Source organism: Bos mutus, chromosome 3, assembly GCF_027580195.1.
Source record: "Bos mutus isolate GX-2022 chromosome 3, NWIPB_WYAK_1.1, whole genome shotgun sequence".
NCBI classification, from domain to species: Eukaryota; Metazoa; Chordata; class Mammalia; order Artiodactyla; family Bovidae; genus Bos; species Bos mutus.
Window position 1 is genome coordinate 52,990,216 of NC_091619.1, and position 17,478 is coordinate 53,007,693.

Consider the following 17,478-nt stretch of genomic DNA (forward strand, 5'->3'; position numbering starts at 1 on the left):
ATAAGCTATTACTCTTATTACTTTTATCACTATCTGTAAACAGTAGTTCTGTCATTTACTTCTTTAGAAATACTCTTCTTAACTATTTTAATTTAACACACAAAGACAAGTATTTGTATTTCATTTTACAAGGTAAATGATTTTTCCACATGGACTTCTGAAAGATCTGCACAGATGCTAAAGTGTGAAAAAGGTTTTTAAAAGTGATATTGGATGTTACCTATCACAGGCAATTGACAGTTACTGAATGTCAGTCTAATGCTTTCCAGCATTCAACGAATTTTTACTATCAGTTGTATTTTCTCAGGCATTCAATGGACTTATTTATTGAGCACCTAATACATTCAAGGCAAGAGAAAAGCTAGATCCAAAGCATAAGACTTGGTTTATACATTACAAAAATATTGATTTTTATCCTAAGATTATGAGAAAAATTTTATATAAATAGGTTGAACCATAAGAACATGCCAATATCTGACTGATTTTAACTAAACAAATAGCAATTTCATTTGGTTCAACCTAACAGACCACATGGTACTAGTTGTAAGAATCTGCCTGCCAATGCAGAAGATGCAAGAGATGTGAGTTTGATTCCTGTGTCAGGAAGATCCCCTGGAGAAGGAAATGAAATGGCAACCCGTTCCAGTATTCTTCCCTGGAGAATCTCATGAACAGAGGAGCCTGGCGGGCTACAGTCCATGGGGCTGCAAAGAGTCAGACGTGACTGAGCACACAGCCTAACAGACTAGATAAAATAGTTGACTATTAGTAATTAGCATTCCGCATTCTACAAAGGACTCTCAAGAGTCTTCTCCAACACCACAGTTCAAAAGCATCTATTCTTTGGCACTCAGCTTTCTTTATAGTCCAACTCTCACATCCATACATGACCACTGGAAAAACCATAGCCTTCAATAGACGAACTTCTGTTGACAAAAGTAATGTCTCTGCTTTTTAATATGCTGTCTAGCTTGGTCATAACTTTCCTTCCAAGGAATAAGTGTCTTTTTATTTCATGGCTGCAATCACCATCTGCAGTGATTTTGGAGCCCCCCCAAAATAAAGTCTGCCACTGTTTCCACTGTTTCTCCATCTATTTGCCGTGAAGTGATGGGACCAGATGCCATGATCTTAGTTTTCCAAATTTTGAGCTTTAAGCCAGCTTTTTCACTCTCCTCTTTCACTTTCATCAAGAGGCTCTTTATTTCCTCTTCACTTTCTGCCATAAGGGTGGTGTCATCTGCATATCTGAGGTGACTGATATTTCTCCTGGGAATCTTGATTGCAGCTTGTGCTTCACCCAACACAGCGTTTCTCATGATGTACTCTGCATAGAAGTTAAATAAGCAGGGTGACATTATACAGCCTTGATGTACTCCTTTTCCTATTCGGAATCAGTCTGTTGTTCCATGTCCAGTTCTAACTGAGGCTTCCTGACCTGCATACAGGTTTCTCAAGAGGCAGGTCAGGTGGTCTGGTATTCCCATCTCTTGAAGAATTTTCCAGTTTGTGGTGATCCACACAGTTGAAGGCTTTGGCAGAGTCAATAAAGCAGAAATAGATGTTTTTCTGGAACCATCTTGCTTTTTTGATGATCCAGTGGATGTTGGCAATTTGATCTCTGGTTCCTCTGCCTTTTCTAAAACCAGCTTGAACATCTGTAATTCACAGTTCACGTACTGTTGAAGCCTAGCTTGGAGAATTTTGAGCATTATTTTACTAGTGTGTGAGATGAGTGCAATTGTGCAGTAGTTTGAACCTTCTTTGGCACTGCCTTTCTTTGGGATTCTAATGAAAACTGACCTTTTCCAGTCCTGTGGCCACTGCTGAGTTTTCCAAATTTGCTGGCATATTGAGTGCAGCACTTTCAAAGCATCATCTTTTAGGATTTGAAATAGCTCAACTGGAATTCCATTACCTCCACTAGCTTTGTTTGCAGTGATGCTTCCTAAGGCCCACTTGACTTCGCATTCCAGGATGTCTGGCTCTAGGTGAGTGATCATACCATCATGATTACCTGGGTCATGAAGATCTTTTTGTATAGTTCTGTATATTCTTGCCACCTCTTCTTAATATCTTCTGCTTCTGTTAGGTCCATACCATTTCTGTCCTTTTTTGCATGAAATGTTCCCTTGGTATATATAAGACTGGAATATGTGAACTTTATTTTTATTTTTTACTGAAGGATAATTGCTTCACAGAATTTTGTTGGTTTCTGCCAAGCAACATGAATCTGCCATAGGTATACACATGTCCCCTCCCTCTCGAACCTCTCTCCCCATCCCACCCCTCTAGGTTATTACAGAGCCCCTGTTTGAGTTTCCTGAGTCATACAAATTCCCACTGGCTATCTGTTTTAAAAGACTGGGAAAGGAAGGCCTAGATAGATGGCCAGGTATTTTCAATGATGAAAGAGAATGAAAAAACGTAGAGGCATTTTTTTTCAAAAGTGGTAGAGGCTAGAAATAATCCAATATATTAATGAACACCTTGGTCTGTCATCTGAATATAAGAATAGGGAACATTTCTTCAACATGTCTTATCAAGCCCTCAGAAATTATTCTGAAAATCAATGTACTATTTAAGAGCCATGAATTTGCATTTTAATGTTGAAAATAAAGAAATTGTGTATTACTTCAGGTAGAGGTGATGCAGTGAAAGGGATAAAGAGAGGCAGGGGGTGCTATTTTACATAGGATAGTAATGAAGAACTTTTCGAAGTGGTACCATATGAGCACAGATTGTAATGAAGTGAGAAAGCCATGAAAGTACTTAGGAGAAGAGCTATCTAGGCAGAGACAGTAAATGCAAAGGCTCTGAGGTAAGTGTGCTTGGTATGTCCAAAAGACAGTAAAGCCGCCAGTATGGCTAGAGTGTAATGAGAGCGAATGAGAGAGTTTTAGAAGATAAGGTAGGAAGGTAGCCAGGGGTAAATCATGTATGAACTTGCAGATCACAGTAAGGACTCTTTTGTAAGATTTTGTTCTAAAATTACTAGAAAGTCCCTGCAGGGTTTTTAATAAGCATGTGAAAATATCTGACTTACCTTTCAAAAGGACAACTCAGGCTCTAACATGCACAGGGGTAAAAACTGTATCACAGAATCAAATAAGCAAAATTCTGAAGGGGACTATCTACTGCCTAATTGAATTAGTCATACCTATCCCTAAATCTGCTCCTCATTAAGAAATACCTATTTTTGTGAAGGATACTACCATTTATCAGTCTGTTCATATAACCAATCTAAGAATTATCTTTGATTCTTCCTTCTTCCTCATATCCAGACAGTACATAATATTTATTCTACCAAAACTGCTTGACTCTGTCTTTTTCTTTTTTTTACTGGTGCTGTAAGAGGCTTTAAGCATGTTTAACCTGAACTACTACAAAAGCTTCCTTAAACTTGCTGTCTGTAGACTTGACCCTCTCATTAATTTTTCAAGTCTGAGGAAGATGGATGTGAACTATCCAGATTTTAAATCTGAACACATATTTTCTTTGCTAAAAGTCTTTTAGCAGCTCCACACATCTTATAAGACAGAATTTCAACTGCTTAATTTTGTACAAAGTACTTATAATCTGGTTTGTCTTTAAGCTAGCTACACCTCTCACTATACCTCATTGCTTAAAGTTCTTTCAGTGGGGGAAAAGGAAAAAAGAAAAAGTCTTATTGTGCCTTTCTGGAGATTCAGATATTTCCCCATTAGTTCATGGCTTTTCATCGAGAATAACTGCTAGAACTGATGACTATTACTATTAGAACCAAATCTAGACAAGAATAACTCACAGACCTATCTCAAAGACTATAATGGCTGTTGATATGCTCTGGATATTGAACTTGACCCCTTCTCAAATTAATGAATCTAATCAAAAATAAAAGGCTAATTAAAAACAAATGGAAATTACCCATTTGTTTTATCAGATTCTACTCACAGGCCTCTTTATTTTTCAACCTGTGGTTATTATAAGTTATGTTTTCCTTTTAATACATCCATAAATCTATTAAATTTGGGAAAGGGAGGGTGTTGCTTACAGACCACTTTGAGAGTACGGCGAAACCTGTGGCACTCTTATTCATCCTCTTATTCATCTTATGTATCAGAATATGGGGATTCTCTGGTGGCTCAGTGGTAAAGAATCCACCTGCCAATGCAGGAGATGCAGATTCAATCCCTGGGTCAGGATGATCCCCTGAAGAAGGAAATGGCAACCCACTGCAGTATCTTTGCCTGGAAAATCCCATGGAGATAGGAGCCTGGCAGGCTACAATTTTCTTATAACTTCAAGGATTCATCAATCTCTTAATCTAATCCATCAACCCTAGGTTAAAAGTTTACTCCAGAATGTTTTCATTTCAAAACACTCAGCATAATATGGTGCATTCACAGTTTCAAGAACACCATATTTGCTTTTTAAAAAGGAAGCCCAAAATAACATTTGATAAAAGTGGGAAAAAAACAAAAACAAAAACCCAAACTAATGATCAATACTAAAAATAATAACACAGAAAAATCAACTCTACTACCCCATAATAAAAGTTCAAAGTTAGTGAAGTAGTATACTATTAAGTATTAAATCATGTAAGTAATATATCAAGTAGGAACAATACATTTCTCTAAAAATAATTTTAAAATTATTTTGAAATATGGCACATAATGAAACTAATTTTCACACTTAAGCTTAAAAAAATCTTATTTATAAACACACACACACACACACACAGGTAAGGTACATGTCTCCAAGCAAAGACGCCCACTGTCCCCTTCTCTTCCCCCAATTTTAAATTCCTGCTAAACTTAAAAAAAAAAAAAAAAAAAAATTCCTACTCACTTTTATTCTGAAATTATGAAATCTCTATTAAAATATGGAAGAAACTAATTCACAGAGACAAAAATCTTTAAATAAGCTGAAAGTAAAAGGGTGGATTTTATGATAAATCCACCTTTCTAAAACTTTTTGAAAATTATAAAACTATAAAACCTTAGATTGGAAAGGACCTTCATGTTAAACTGGTTTGGTTGTTCCTAACATTTTCTCTTTCACATTACATCTCAGAAAAAGGACACACTCCCATTAATAACAAGTGCTCCCTATAACACTAGTTTTCAATTAGGAGTAACATGTCCATACCAGATGCCCTAAAGCACCCAAAGATGAGTCCAATCATTAACAATAGAATGTTTTCTCTTTTCATTTGTTCTTTCTTAAAGATCTGTATGTAGTGATGGAAAACTCATTATAGCTTAAATCTTTTTAAATAAATTTTGTTTTATTAACAGAACAACTATAGATTTACAGAAAAGTTGCAGTTTTCTGTGGACAGTTCCTCTGCACCCTTTACTCGGACAATTCTACTTAAAAAAGTTGTACTGATTGATTTTGGTAGAAATGAGCAATTTAGAAAGTATTACTTTAGAAATCTTTAGTTTCCAACTTGTTTTATTGTCAATACTTATAAATTTGGAGGTTAAAGAGATTTCAGAAATCCTAATATAGTGCTTAAACAGTAAAATTATGAAAAGCAAAAAATGCAAGAAATGTAGTACTAAACAAACCATGAAAAGGATACTTGTTTACAGTATAAGAGCTTAAACAAGAAGAGTATCACTTCATTCACATCGACTGTGAACATTCACATCAGATAAATTTTTTATACCTTTGTACCCTGTCCACAAATGACTGTGAAAGTGCCACAAATTCTGATTCTGGGTTTCAAATAAATTTTATCAGGTAGGCTAAATCACACATGGGGAAATCTGTGAATAACAAGAATCAACTGTATACGCCTACATTTATTTACTGTACTTACCTTTGAGGATCCATTCGAATACATCTGTATCATGTTCTCTGCACCTTGTTTTACTTTAAGTTCTATATCCAATTGTTTTTGTAAGGCCATCAACCTATTATTGCTGGTGGAACAACGAGAGTCACTACTGGGAGTATCTGGAGTCCGTGGGCAATCTGTAAGTCAAACAGCACATTAAAAATTACTTACTAGGATGAATTGCTGCTTAAAATTGCAAGTTAATATTTTCAAAGAATAAAGAATTATAAAGTTTGAGATAAGCTTAAAGTCATTTAAATAGAATCTCCTTATGCTTACAGATAATATGAGAATTTATTATATGGGCTTCCCTGGTGGCTCAGAGGGTAAAGCGTCTGCCTGCAATGCAGGAGACCTGGGTTTGATTGATCCCTGGCTCAGGAAGATCCCCTGGAGAAGGAAATGGCAACCCACTCCAGTAATCTTGTCTGGAAAATCCTATGGACAGAGAAGCCTGGTAGACTACAGTCCATGGGATCGCAAAGAGTCGGACACGACTGAGCAACTTTACTTTCACACTTACAGATAATATGAGAATTTAAGTCAGGAAAATATTCAAGTGGAGTTGTAGGACCACCTGCCAAGGATACTATAGAAGTGACTATCCTGAGTCTGAAGCTGAGTTTAATCACTGTTCAAAGTTTTACTAGCACAATTACTTTATAATTAAATCATTTTGACTAATCTGTTCAACAATTAAACTAAATTCCCTACTTATTACCTGATTAGTTAGAAAATAAAGCATTCTCAAACAAACTCTACTAAAATAATTACTTATAAACAGGACTAAGGGTACTTCAAATATCATACTAGCATTAATTAAGTAATAATCTAAGTGTATGCATAAAGTCTTCACATTTTATTTTCGACTATGATGGTAGGGGGTGTAGGAAGACCAAAAATTTAAGTCCACTGCTTTTCATAAAGCATACCATGGTACTTTTATTTGGAAACAAAAACAAAAACTTCAAATACAACATTCTAATTATTCTTGATAATCCATTATTGTTGAAACACATCTAATAATTTGACCACATATCTAAAATTCCTCATATTGAAGTTCACTATTTTGTGTTTTATCCACACCAAGTTAATGAACTTACAAAAATACAGATACTATGTTATATACTGATACAAAATAATACCATTTTATAATTTATATAGCTACTTTACAAGGTGTAAGTCCTGATCTAAGGACTTTCTTGACTCACTAGGCCTCATAAACCACCCTGTAACAAGTATTATATCTATATTACAGAAAAAAAACTACAGCACAGGGAAGTTAAGAAACTTGCCCAAGGTCATACAGCTAGTAAGTCAGTTCTGTTCCAAAGTCTAGCTTAATAATTGCTGTGCTATGCTACCTTTTAGCTGTTTGTAAGTCCTGTAAACAAGTGTCCTAGACTCTGTGTGTATACTTACATATTTAACAGTATAATTTATACACACAAATATGTGTATACATGCATATTAATTCTTTAAGAAAAACAACCATTTGAGACAGATATTAGGCACGCTTTACACATCAGGAAATAGGTAGAGTCAGAGTTATTAACTAGGATTGAAATTCATGAATGGTTTTTATTGTTACTAAATTCTCATATTACAAATGAACTGCTCCGAAAGTTGATTTTTTTAATAAGTGACATACACTTAAAACCACTATAAAAGGTAGATAATTTTTCAGGCACACAAAAGAACTATTAAACATATTTCACAGAATGTTTGTTTACCCCCAAAATTCATATGTTGAACCTCTAATGTGAGAGAACTTGGGAGGTGAGGCTTTCAGGAGTAATGAGGTCATAAGGGTAGTCTCCCTTAGTTACGTAAGGATATGGTGAAAAGATGTCTACAAATGAGGAAGAGGACCATCATTGTAACTCCATGTTGGCACCTTAATCTTGGAGTTCTCAGCCTCCAGAACCATGAGAAACAAATTTCTAGTTTATGGTATTTTGTTTAAAAACCATAGTCTATGGTATTTTGTTTAAATTCTTTAAACAAAAAGAATTTAAAACAATTAAAATTTTGTTTAAATTCTTTTTTTAATTGCTAAGAAGTAGTTCCTTTAATTATTATTATATTTTTATTTACTATTTATTTTGGCTTCATTGGGTGTTTATTGCTGCACAAGGGCTTCTCTAGCTGCAGTGTGTGGGCTCAGGAGTTGCAGCTCACAGGCTTAGTTGTGGTATGTGTAATCTTAGTTCCCTGGCCAGGGATCAAACCCAGGCCCCCCTTCATTTGTAGTGTGGAGTGTTATCCACTAGACCACTGGGAAGTCCCTATGGTATTTTGTTAAAGTAGCCTAGATTAAGACATAACTATACACACAAACACACCCCCCCACACACACTTCAGAGGTTGTGCCTAGGTCTGAATCTCAGTTTGGGCCCTGAGATTTAGTACAAACCATGAGATATGGGATAAATTATCTAATAGCTCTGTGCTTCATATTTCTCATCTGTTAAATAGTGAATATGACCTCTGCCCCACAGAATTATTGTGACTAAATGTTATGTGTAAAGAGCTTAGAAAAGGGCAGGGTGCATAGTAAATCCAATAAACATTAACTAGAACTAGTCAGTGTACAAGTGTTTGCTGAATACATAAATCAAATGCACGTTACAGTAATGACTAAAAAGTATATTCAGATTTATGAACAATTACGTTTTCTCCTCCATTTCCCTTTTTTTAAAACATAACTGATATAAGACTCTTGGAAAAAAAATTATAAAAAATCTGGTACATAAAGTTAATTTCTAGTAAGCACATTTTTAAAAAGAACTGGAATGAAATCAGAGTTAAAAGGTCCTCATTAGAGACATGTATGGAAATGTATTACTTATAAAATATTTGATGGTGTTTAGCCTACAGTGAGAAAGAGAAATGATTTTTGCCTAAACATTTAAAAAATTATGAAAGAAGCTGTCCTTTCACAATCTTCTCTTAGGGTAGAGAGTTAGAAACAATGGGTAAAGGTAGCGATAGCAAAACTTTTATCACAGAAAAAGAGAAATTCCTTATATTTTGAGTTATCTAAAAATTAAATGGTTTACCTTAAAAATGTAATAAAATCCCTTGTCTCTGGAAGCATTTACATAGAAACTAGATTATAAACTATTAAAGATACTAAATAAGAAATTCTCACACATTTAAAGCACGTTGTCCACAACACTGAAATAGCCATTCATTCTATCAGTTGGTCAATTTGTAATATTATAATGTCTAATACTGTTTCCACGGAAAATTACATCTTGAGTTTTAAAAGAATTTTAAGAACATAAGAAATAACACACTGGAGGACTTCCCTGACAGTTCAATGGTTGAGAATCCACTTATCAATCAATGCAAAGGACACAGGTTCGATCCCTGATCCGGGAAGATTCCACATGCCACAGGGAAAATAAGCCCTGTGTGCCACAACTACTGAACCTGTGCTCCACAACAAGAAGACCATACACCAAGACAAAGAGTAGCTAGCCCTCACTTGCCCCAACTATAGAAAGCCCGTAACCAACAACAAAGACCCAGCACAGCCAATAAATAAATAAAATTAAAAAAAACAAAGAACACAATGGTTAAAGTCTGGGCTCTTGAGGTCAGAATGTCTGAGTTAAAATCCTGTGACTGTTACTTATTGGTGTGATCTTAATCAGATATTTAATATCTGTGTTATAATTATCTAACCACAAATTGGGTGTTACTGTGAAGATAAATCCTGAATAGTGCTTAGGCTAAAACGTAGGGCTCAATAAAATTACGTGTCAGGGCTCAGTTAAGCAGCCGATATTTCTGCCATCTAATCTCCAAAGGAACTCACAAATTTTGTAATATAACCTCATTTTACAAATAAAAAAGCATACTCAGAGAGACTAAGTAATTTGCAAAAGTCACAAGTATACATAAGCCAATCAGAAATTCAACTTTAGAAATGTCTTATTTTATAAAGCCCACTTTTTACTCATTTAGAGGTTAGAAAAACACTGTGCTGTATTCTTTAGATTTTAGCTGTTTTCTCTTTCAACCTGCTACTTTCTCTAGTTTATTTGTTTAAATTTTTTTTTAACTTTTATACAATTTTTAAAGGTTACTTTTCATTTACAGTTATTACAAAATATTTGTAATTACTAGCATTGTATTATATATCCTTGAGTTTATCTTACACTCAATAGTTTGTACCTCATTCTCCCACACCTACACTGCCCTCCCCCAACTTTCCTCTCCTCTCTGGTAACCACTAGCTTGTTCTCTGTTAGCAACAACTTTGCTTATTTTATGTTATATTCATTTGTCATACTTTCTAAATTCCACATATAAGCAGTATCATATAGTATTTATCTTTCTGACTTATTTCACTTGGCACAATGTCCTCCAAGTCCATCCATGTGACTACAATGGCAAAATTGTTCTTTTATATTGATTATAGTATTCCATTATATATATATATATATATACACACACACACACACACACACACACACATACACACCACAGCTTCTTTATCATCAGAGAATGGACACTTAAGTCGTTTCCATACTTTGGCTATTATAAACAATGCTGCTATGAACATTGGGGTGCATGCATTTTTTTTGAATTCGTGGTTTGGGTTTTTTTTGGATATATACCCAGGAGTGCAATTACTGAGTCATATTATTTCTGAGAAATCTCCATACTTTTTTCCACAGTGGTTCCACCAATTTACATTCCCATCAACAGTGTACAAGGATTCCCTTTTCTCCATCTCCTTGCAGACATTTGTTTTTTTATAGGCTTTTTGATGATAGCCATTCTGACAGATGTGAGGCAATACCTCTTTGTGGTTTTGATTTGCATTCCTCTGATGATTAGCAATAATGAGTATCTTTTCATGTGCCTGTTGGCCATCTGCATTTCTTCTTTGGCTAAGTGTCTATTCATTTCTTTGGGCTATTTTAAAATTTTTTTAAAAGCATTGAGCTGTATGAGCTGTTTACGTATGTTGGGTATTAATCCTTTATTAGTTGTATCATTTGAAAACATTTTCTCCCATTCAATACATTTTTTGTTTTATCAATGGTTTCCTCTGCTGTGCAAAAGCTTTTTAGTTAGATCTCATCTGTTTATTTTTGCTTTTATTTCCTTTACTTTACAAGAGGGTTCCAAAAAATAATCACCATGATTTATGTCAAAGAGTGTTCTGCTGTTTTCTTGTTGGAAGTTTAACATTTTTGGATTTAAATAGGCCTTTAATCCATTCGGAATTTATTTTTGTACATGACGATAGACAATGTTCTAATTTCATTCTTTTATATGCAGCTGTCCAGTTTCTCCAGCACCACTTGCTGAAGAGACTGTCTTTTCTCCATTGTATATTCTTGCCTCCTTTGTCATAGATTAATTGACCATAAGAATATGGGTTTATTTCTGGGCTTTCTAGCCTATTCCCTTGATTTTTTGCCAGTACCATACTGCTTTGATAACTGTAGCTTTGCAGTATAGTCTGAAGTCAAGGAGCTTGATTTCTACAGCTCTGTTCTTTGTCAAGATTGTTTTGGCTATTCAGGGACTTTTGTGTTTCTATATAAATTCTAAAATTGTTTTAGTTCTGTGGAAAATGTTATTGGTATTTTGATAAGAGATTGCACTGATCTGTAGATTACCTTGAGTAATATGGTCATTTTAACAATAGTGATTCTTCCAATCCAAGAACAGGGTTTATCTTTCTATCTGTGTCATCTTTAATTTCTTTCATCAGAATCTTATAGTTTTTGGAATACAGGTCTTTTGCCTCCTTAGTTATTCTTTTTGATACAATGGTAAATGGGACTGTTTCCTTAATTTATCTTTCTGATTGTTCATTGTGAATGTATAGAAATGCAATAGATCTCTGTATATTAATTGTATATCCTGCAAATTTACTGAATTCATTGATAAGCATTTTTAGGTGGCATCTTTAGGATTTCCTATGTATAGCACAATGTCATCTGGAAACAGTGACAGTTTTACTTCTTCCTTTCCAATTTGGACTCCTTTTTTTTTTTCTCCCTCTGATTGCTGTGGCTAGGATCCCAGGGACGGTGGAGCCTAGTGGGCTGCCATCTATGAGGATGCACAGAGTCGGACACGACTGAAGCGACTTAGCAGCAGCAGCAGCAGGACTTCCTAAATGATGTTAAATAAAAGCGGTGAGAATCTTGACTTATTTCTGATCTTGGAGGAAGTGCTTTCTACTTTTCACCACTGAGTATGATGTTAGCTCTGGGACTGCCATATATACCCTTTACTATGTTTAAGTATGTTCTCTCTATACTCATTTTCTGGAGAATTTTTATCATAAAAGGATGTTGAATTTTATTAAAAGTCTTTTCTGCTTCCATTGAGATGATCATACAGTTTTTTTCTCCAATTTGTTAATGGTGTGTATCACACTGATTGACTTGTGTATACTGAAAAACCCTTGCTTCCCTAGGCTAAATCCCACTTGATCGTTGTGTATGATTCTTTTAATGTATTGCTGGATTTGGTTTGCTAGTATTTTATTGAGGATTTTAGTGTCTATATTCATCAGTGATATTGGCCTGTAACTGTTTTTTTGTGTGTGTGATAGCTTTGGAAAACATTCTAGGAAATTATAATTCCACAAAAATAACTCTAGAAGAGATAACAGTTATAAAAAAAATCACAGTGCTACAAAACACCTCAAATAAATTAGCTAGCAAATATTTGAAGTCTTTAAGTACCTGACAAGGTAGGTTGACTAACTTAATACTCCATGTGTAATCTCCTTCTTTCATGCTTAAAATAAGAGGCAGCTTAAGGGGAAAATAAAAACAAAAAAGCAAGATTTCTCAGACTTACTTGCACTTGGGGGCTAGGGAGGAGGCAGTGCATTCATGATGCATGTGACAGAATTCCAGGACAGATATAAGTAGACATTTGTACCTTTGTGCTTCTGAGAATGGTTTTGCTTTTCTGAACAAAAGTACTTATTGGGTTCTCATCATCCTAATAAAGGAAAGCTTGGATTTTAATAAGAGTTCAAGAAAAGGCCTAAGGACTCTTACAAAGTAGTCAGATCAGGAAAAACATGATTAAAGACAGGAACCTCAAAGTTGTCATCCATAACAGCTGAATTTATTGACTTGCCTTTGGCTTGGGGTGACTAGGGGGAAGGGAAATAGATATTCTTTAAAAAACAAAAAACAAAATTCCTATTGCTCTCATACAGGTTTGACACAGGAAACCATACTATCTATGCAACCCTGCCAAAACTAAGCATTGATTTTAATTGGCTTCAGATTAATGCTTTCAAGCATCTTACAGAAACAAATTCAAATCCTTTTTGAAAGAAGGCACTTTAAATCCAGGCACTAAAATAATTCCCACAGGTAAAGTTCCAGTGAAAATGTACAACAATTAGAAATCACAAAGTACAGGCAGAAAAAGAAATTCACCACGAGTGAGGAAAAAACTAGGAGTAGCATAGCAAAGATTTCATTTGTTGTCATTATGTTGCACAAAATGTGAAAAAGTATATTTTATAGGTAAAGTTAAATTAAAAACGTATCAAAAGAATGACTAAAGCAAGAGACTGTCAAAGATTAACAAAACTAAGCATAAATTGTAGTAGTAAAAATATATATATATATATGTATATAGATAGATGGACAGCAGAATTAGAAATATAATATACGTGGTCAAGAGCAAACTGGACACGCAGAAAGAAATTATTACAGAAATGAGCAAAGACTTGAAGAAATTACTATTCGTCTAGTTAGAGCAACAAAATGAAAGAGAAGAGAGAATAGAGGAGGAGCAATATTGGAGAGGGGCTAAGCACTTCTCACAATCAATGAAACACACAAATCTCAGATTCAGGAACCCAACAAATCCCAAGCAGATCAAATGAAAGGAAACCTATACCATTATACAGAACACTGTAGACAAATAGCTTGTTAAAAACATCTAGGGAGAAAGGGCAGAATATCAGCACAGTTTAAGTATTAGACTGGCAGCTGCCTATTCAACTACAGGGCAATCCAGAAGACATAAAATAATAGTTTACAGCTATTGATAGCAATTAAATTCCAACCTAGAATGATATACCAGAGAAAATATCTTTCTAAAGTCTATACCTTTAAGAAGAAAAAGAAACAAAATGAAGGAAGGTCTGAGAAGCATGAGGAAATGATGTACAAAGAAAATAAATGTAAACCAACAATGACTATATAAAATAATAATTAATCTAATTTATGGAATTGAAGATACAATGATAGAACTAGAATATGAACGATGACAGCACATAAGTGGAGTTAAGTAGACTGAAATTATTCTAAATTTCTTATATGGTATGGAAAGAAGGTATACCACTAAGAGTCTAGTTGACAAACAGAAACCACCCTAGATATTTCGAACAAAGGGAATTTAACACAGGGAAATGGTTACATCATAAATATTCAGGTATTGTGCAAAGGACTTGAGAAAAAAATTCCTTTTCTCAGACAGCTTAGAAGATACAGTCTATAAACGTACATAAAGGGGTATGCGTGTCCATTTCTAAATAGTATATGTGTGCATACATTAACATTTTCAAGTATACTGAAGAATTCAAAGAATTGTGTAGTGAGCACCCATATTCCCACCACCTAGATTCTACCAATACACACACACATACAAACACACAAACACCCCAAACACTTGTGAAGAAAGATTAAAAAAAGAGAGAGAGAGAAAGCAAATATAAATGGTAGGAGGAGATGGGAAAATTAGATTTAGGAGGAACAGCGTCAGAATTGAAGTAAGAGACAGAGCCCAGATTATATGAAGGGTATCTCTGTAATGCTACAAATTTGTACTCTATTCTGTAAAGAATGGAAAGTCATTGAGAGATTTAAAGCAAGAAAGTAACAGGATCAAAACTGAATACTAAGTAAAAATTACTGGTAGCACTGTTTAGGTTGGATTAAACCTGAACTTGGAGGCTTTAGCAGTGAGGATTGAGAATACAAATTCGAGACCTGTGTCAGAGGTAGAATCTACAGGCTTGGTGAAATGACTTACACTGAAGCCTGAAAGTAAAAAAGAGAGAAAGAAATCTATAGTAAATGTCAGATTTCATTTATAGATTATGGGGCCCATGCCATTAACAAGGCAGAAAACAAAAGGGAAAGATTTAGAGGCAGTGTTCCAGAAAAGAAGAGTTCAACTTTAAACATGACAAAAGGCAAAGTCAGTAGGATAATACCTATATTCAGGTAATTATCCAAAAGGTAATAAGGCTATAAATTCTCAGATGAAGCCCAGAAAATCCATCTTGGTTTGAAATACCACTCTAGAAGTCAGCAGAAAATACAACATGGTTAAAAGCTCCTTGTTGCTGTTCAGCTGCCAAATTGCGTCCAACTCTTTGCAACCCCGTGGATAGCAGCACACTAGGCCACTCTGTCCACCACTATCTCCCTGAGTTTGCTCAAACTCATGTCCATTGAGTCAGTGATGCCATCCAACATCATCATCCTCTGTCACACCCTTCTCCTCTTGCCGTCAATTTTTCCAAGCATCAGGGTCTTTTCCAATGAGTCAGTTCTTTGCATCATGTGGCCAAAGTATTTGAGCTTCAGCATCAGTCCTTCCAATGGGTATATTCAGGGTTGATTTCTTTTAGGATTGACTGGTTTGCTTTCCTTGCTGTCCAAGGACTCTCAAGAGTCTTCTCCAGCACCACAGTTCAATTCTTCAGCATTCAGTCTTCTTTACGGTCCAATTCTTACATCCATACTTGACTGCTGGAAAAACCGTTGCTTTGACTATATGGGTCTTTGTCAGCAAAGCGACACCTCTGCTTTTTAAAACAGTCTAGGTTTGACATACCTATTCTTCCAAGGAGCAAGCGTCTTTTAATTTCATGGCTGCAGTCACCATCTGCAGTGATTTTGGAGCCCAAGAAAAAAATGTCTGTCACTTTTTCCATTGTTTCCCCATCTATTTGCCATGAAGTGATGGGACTGGAGGCCATGATCTTAGTTTTCTGAATGTTGAGTTTTAAGCCAACTTTTTCACTCTCCTCTTTCACTTTCATCAAGAGGTTCCTTAGTTCCTCTTCCCTTTCTGCCATTAAAGTGGTATCATCTGCATATCTGAGGTTGATGATATTTCTCCAGCAATTGTGATTCTAGCTTGTGATTCATCTAGCCCAGCATTTCGGATGATGTACTCTGCATATAAGTTAAATAAGCAGGGTGACATTAATACAGCCTTGACGTACTCCTTGCCCAATTTTGAACCAGTCCATTGTTCCATGTCCAGTTCTAACTGCTGCTTCTTGTCCTGTATACAGGTTTCTCAGGAGGCACGTAAGGTGGTCTACTATCCCCATCTCTTGAAGAATATTCCAGTTTGTTGTGATCCACACATTCAAAGGCTTTAGCTTAGTCAATGAACCAGAAGTATATGTTTTTTCCAATTCTCTAGTTATTCGTGTTATTCTCCTTAGGGATAACATTTTCCAAGGGCAGAAAGATGAGTAAAAATGGAATTTGCTAGTAGTTTCCCCAACAATGTGCAGAGCAACAGATATACTGTTTCTGGTGCTTTTAGTATTTTCTCTAAATCCACAACTGAGCAGTTGGCTTTCAAAATGAGTTAAGAGTTCTAGAACACAGGAGCAGTCCTCATCCATAGAAGACTTCTAACTAAGGCTCAGCCTTAAACTGTTTCCTTGATTTTCTTGGAGGTTAGTATTGTAACTGAATCTTTACTTCCCAGCCTCAGGAAAGTTTCCTCAGATTTTACTTACATGCCAATACAGGTTTCATGCTCAGATTCAGAAAAGCTTAAATGTCTCATGGACTTTCCTGGTGGCTCAGTGGGAAAGAATTGGCCTGCAATGCAAGAGACACAGATTCGATCTCTGGGTTGGGAAGATCCCCCAGGAGAAGGAAACGGCAACCCACTCCAATATTATTGCCTGGGAAATCCCATGGACAGAGGAGCCTGGCAAGCTACAGCCCATGGGGTTGCAGAGTTGGACATGACTTAGTTACTAAAGAACAACAATTAAATGCCTCATACTTGACCTTTTCTTAGGCTATTAAAACCCCTGTTCACCAAACACCATAGAAAGAGCATAAATAGTCTGTATTTTCTCTGTTTTATGAATGAGAAACAAGGCCTGGAGAGACTGTACCACTACAAGTGGTATACAACCACATAAATACATGATGGCCCAGCTGGGATGAGACCTTGGATTATATAAACTATGGTCTTTACACCTAGCTGACTCCCAATGCTCAATATTCATAATGTTGTCTTGTATAGCCAGGATGTCTGTTTAGGGAACAAAACTATTTAATTTTTTTTAAATAAGAGGAAATATAATTGAATATAATTGAAGTAAATCTAGCCAAATCTAAATTAATAAAGGCAGTAATATACTGAAGCACTATCTTCCTATTTATTTACCACTCTCACAAAGACAATCTATGTCTCTCAGTTACTATTCACTGGTCAACATTTTGGTTTTTACTTATACACTGATTTTTAAAATAAGCTGCTCCAGATTCTTGACCTGTGTTACAATTATGTTAACTGTGTTATTTCCCTCCAGATGCAGCTTTCTTGTTTAAACAGATATGCTTACCTTATACAGTCATCTGGAAACTGTCCAG

At 35.4% G+C, this 17,478-nt stretch overlaps 1 protein-coding gene across 3 annotated transcripts in view; it reads right to left on the reverse strand.

Annotated features, from left to right (window-relative positions):
* Positions 1-17,478, reverse strand: part of PKN2 (protein kinase N2) — a 144,782-nt gene that overhangs the window by 67,384 nt on the left and 59,920 nt on the right. For all 3 annotated transcript variants that reach the window (XM_070367737.1, XM_070367738.1, XM_005888419.3), the window contains exon 3: positions 5,810-5,964. In XM_070367737.1, coding sequence (XP_070223838.1) covers positions 5,810-5,964 — 155 coding nt within the window. The remainder of the gene's footprint in view (positions 1-5,809; positions 5,965-17,478) is intronic.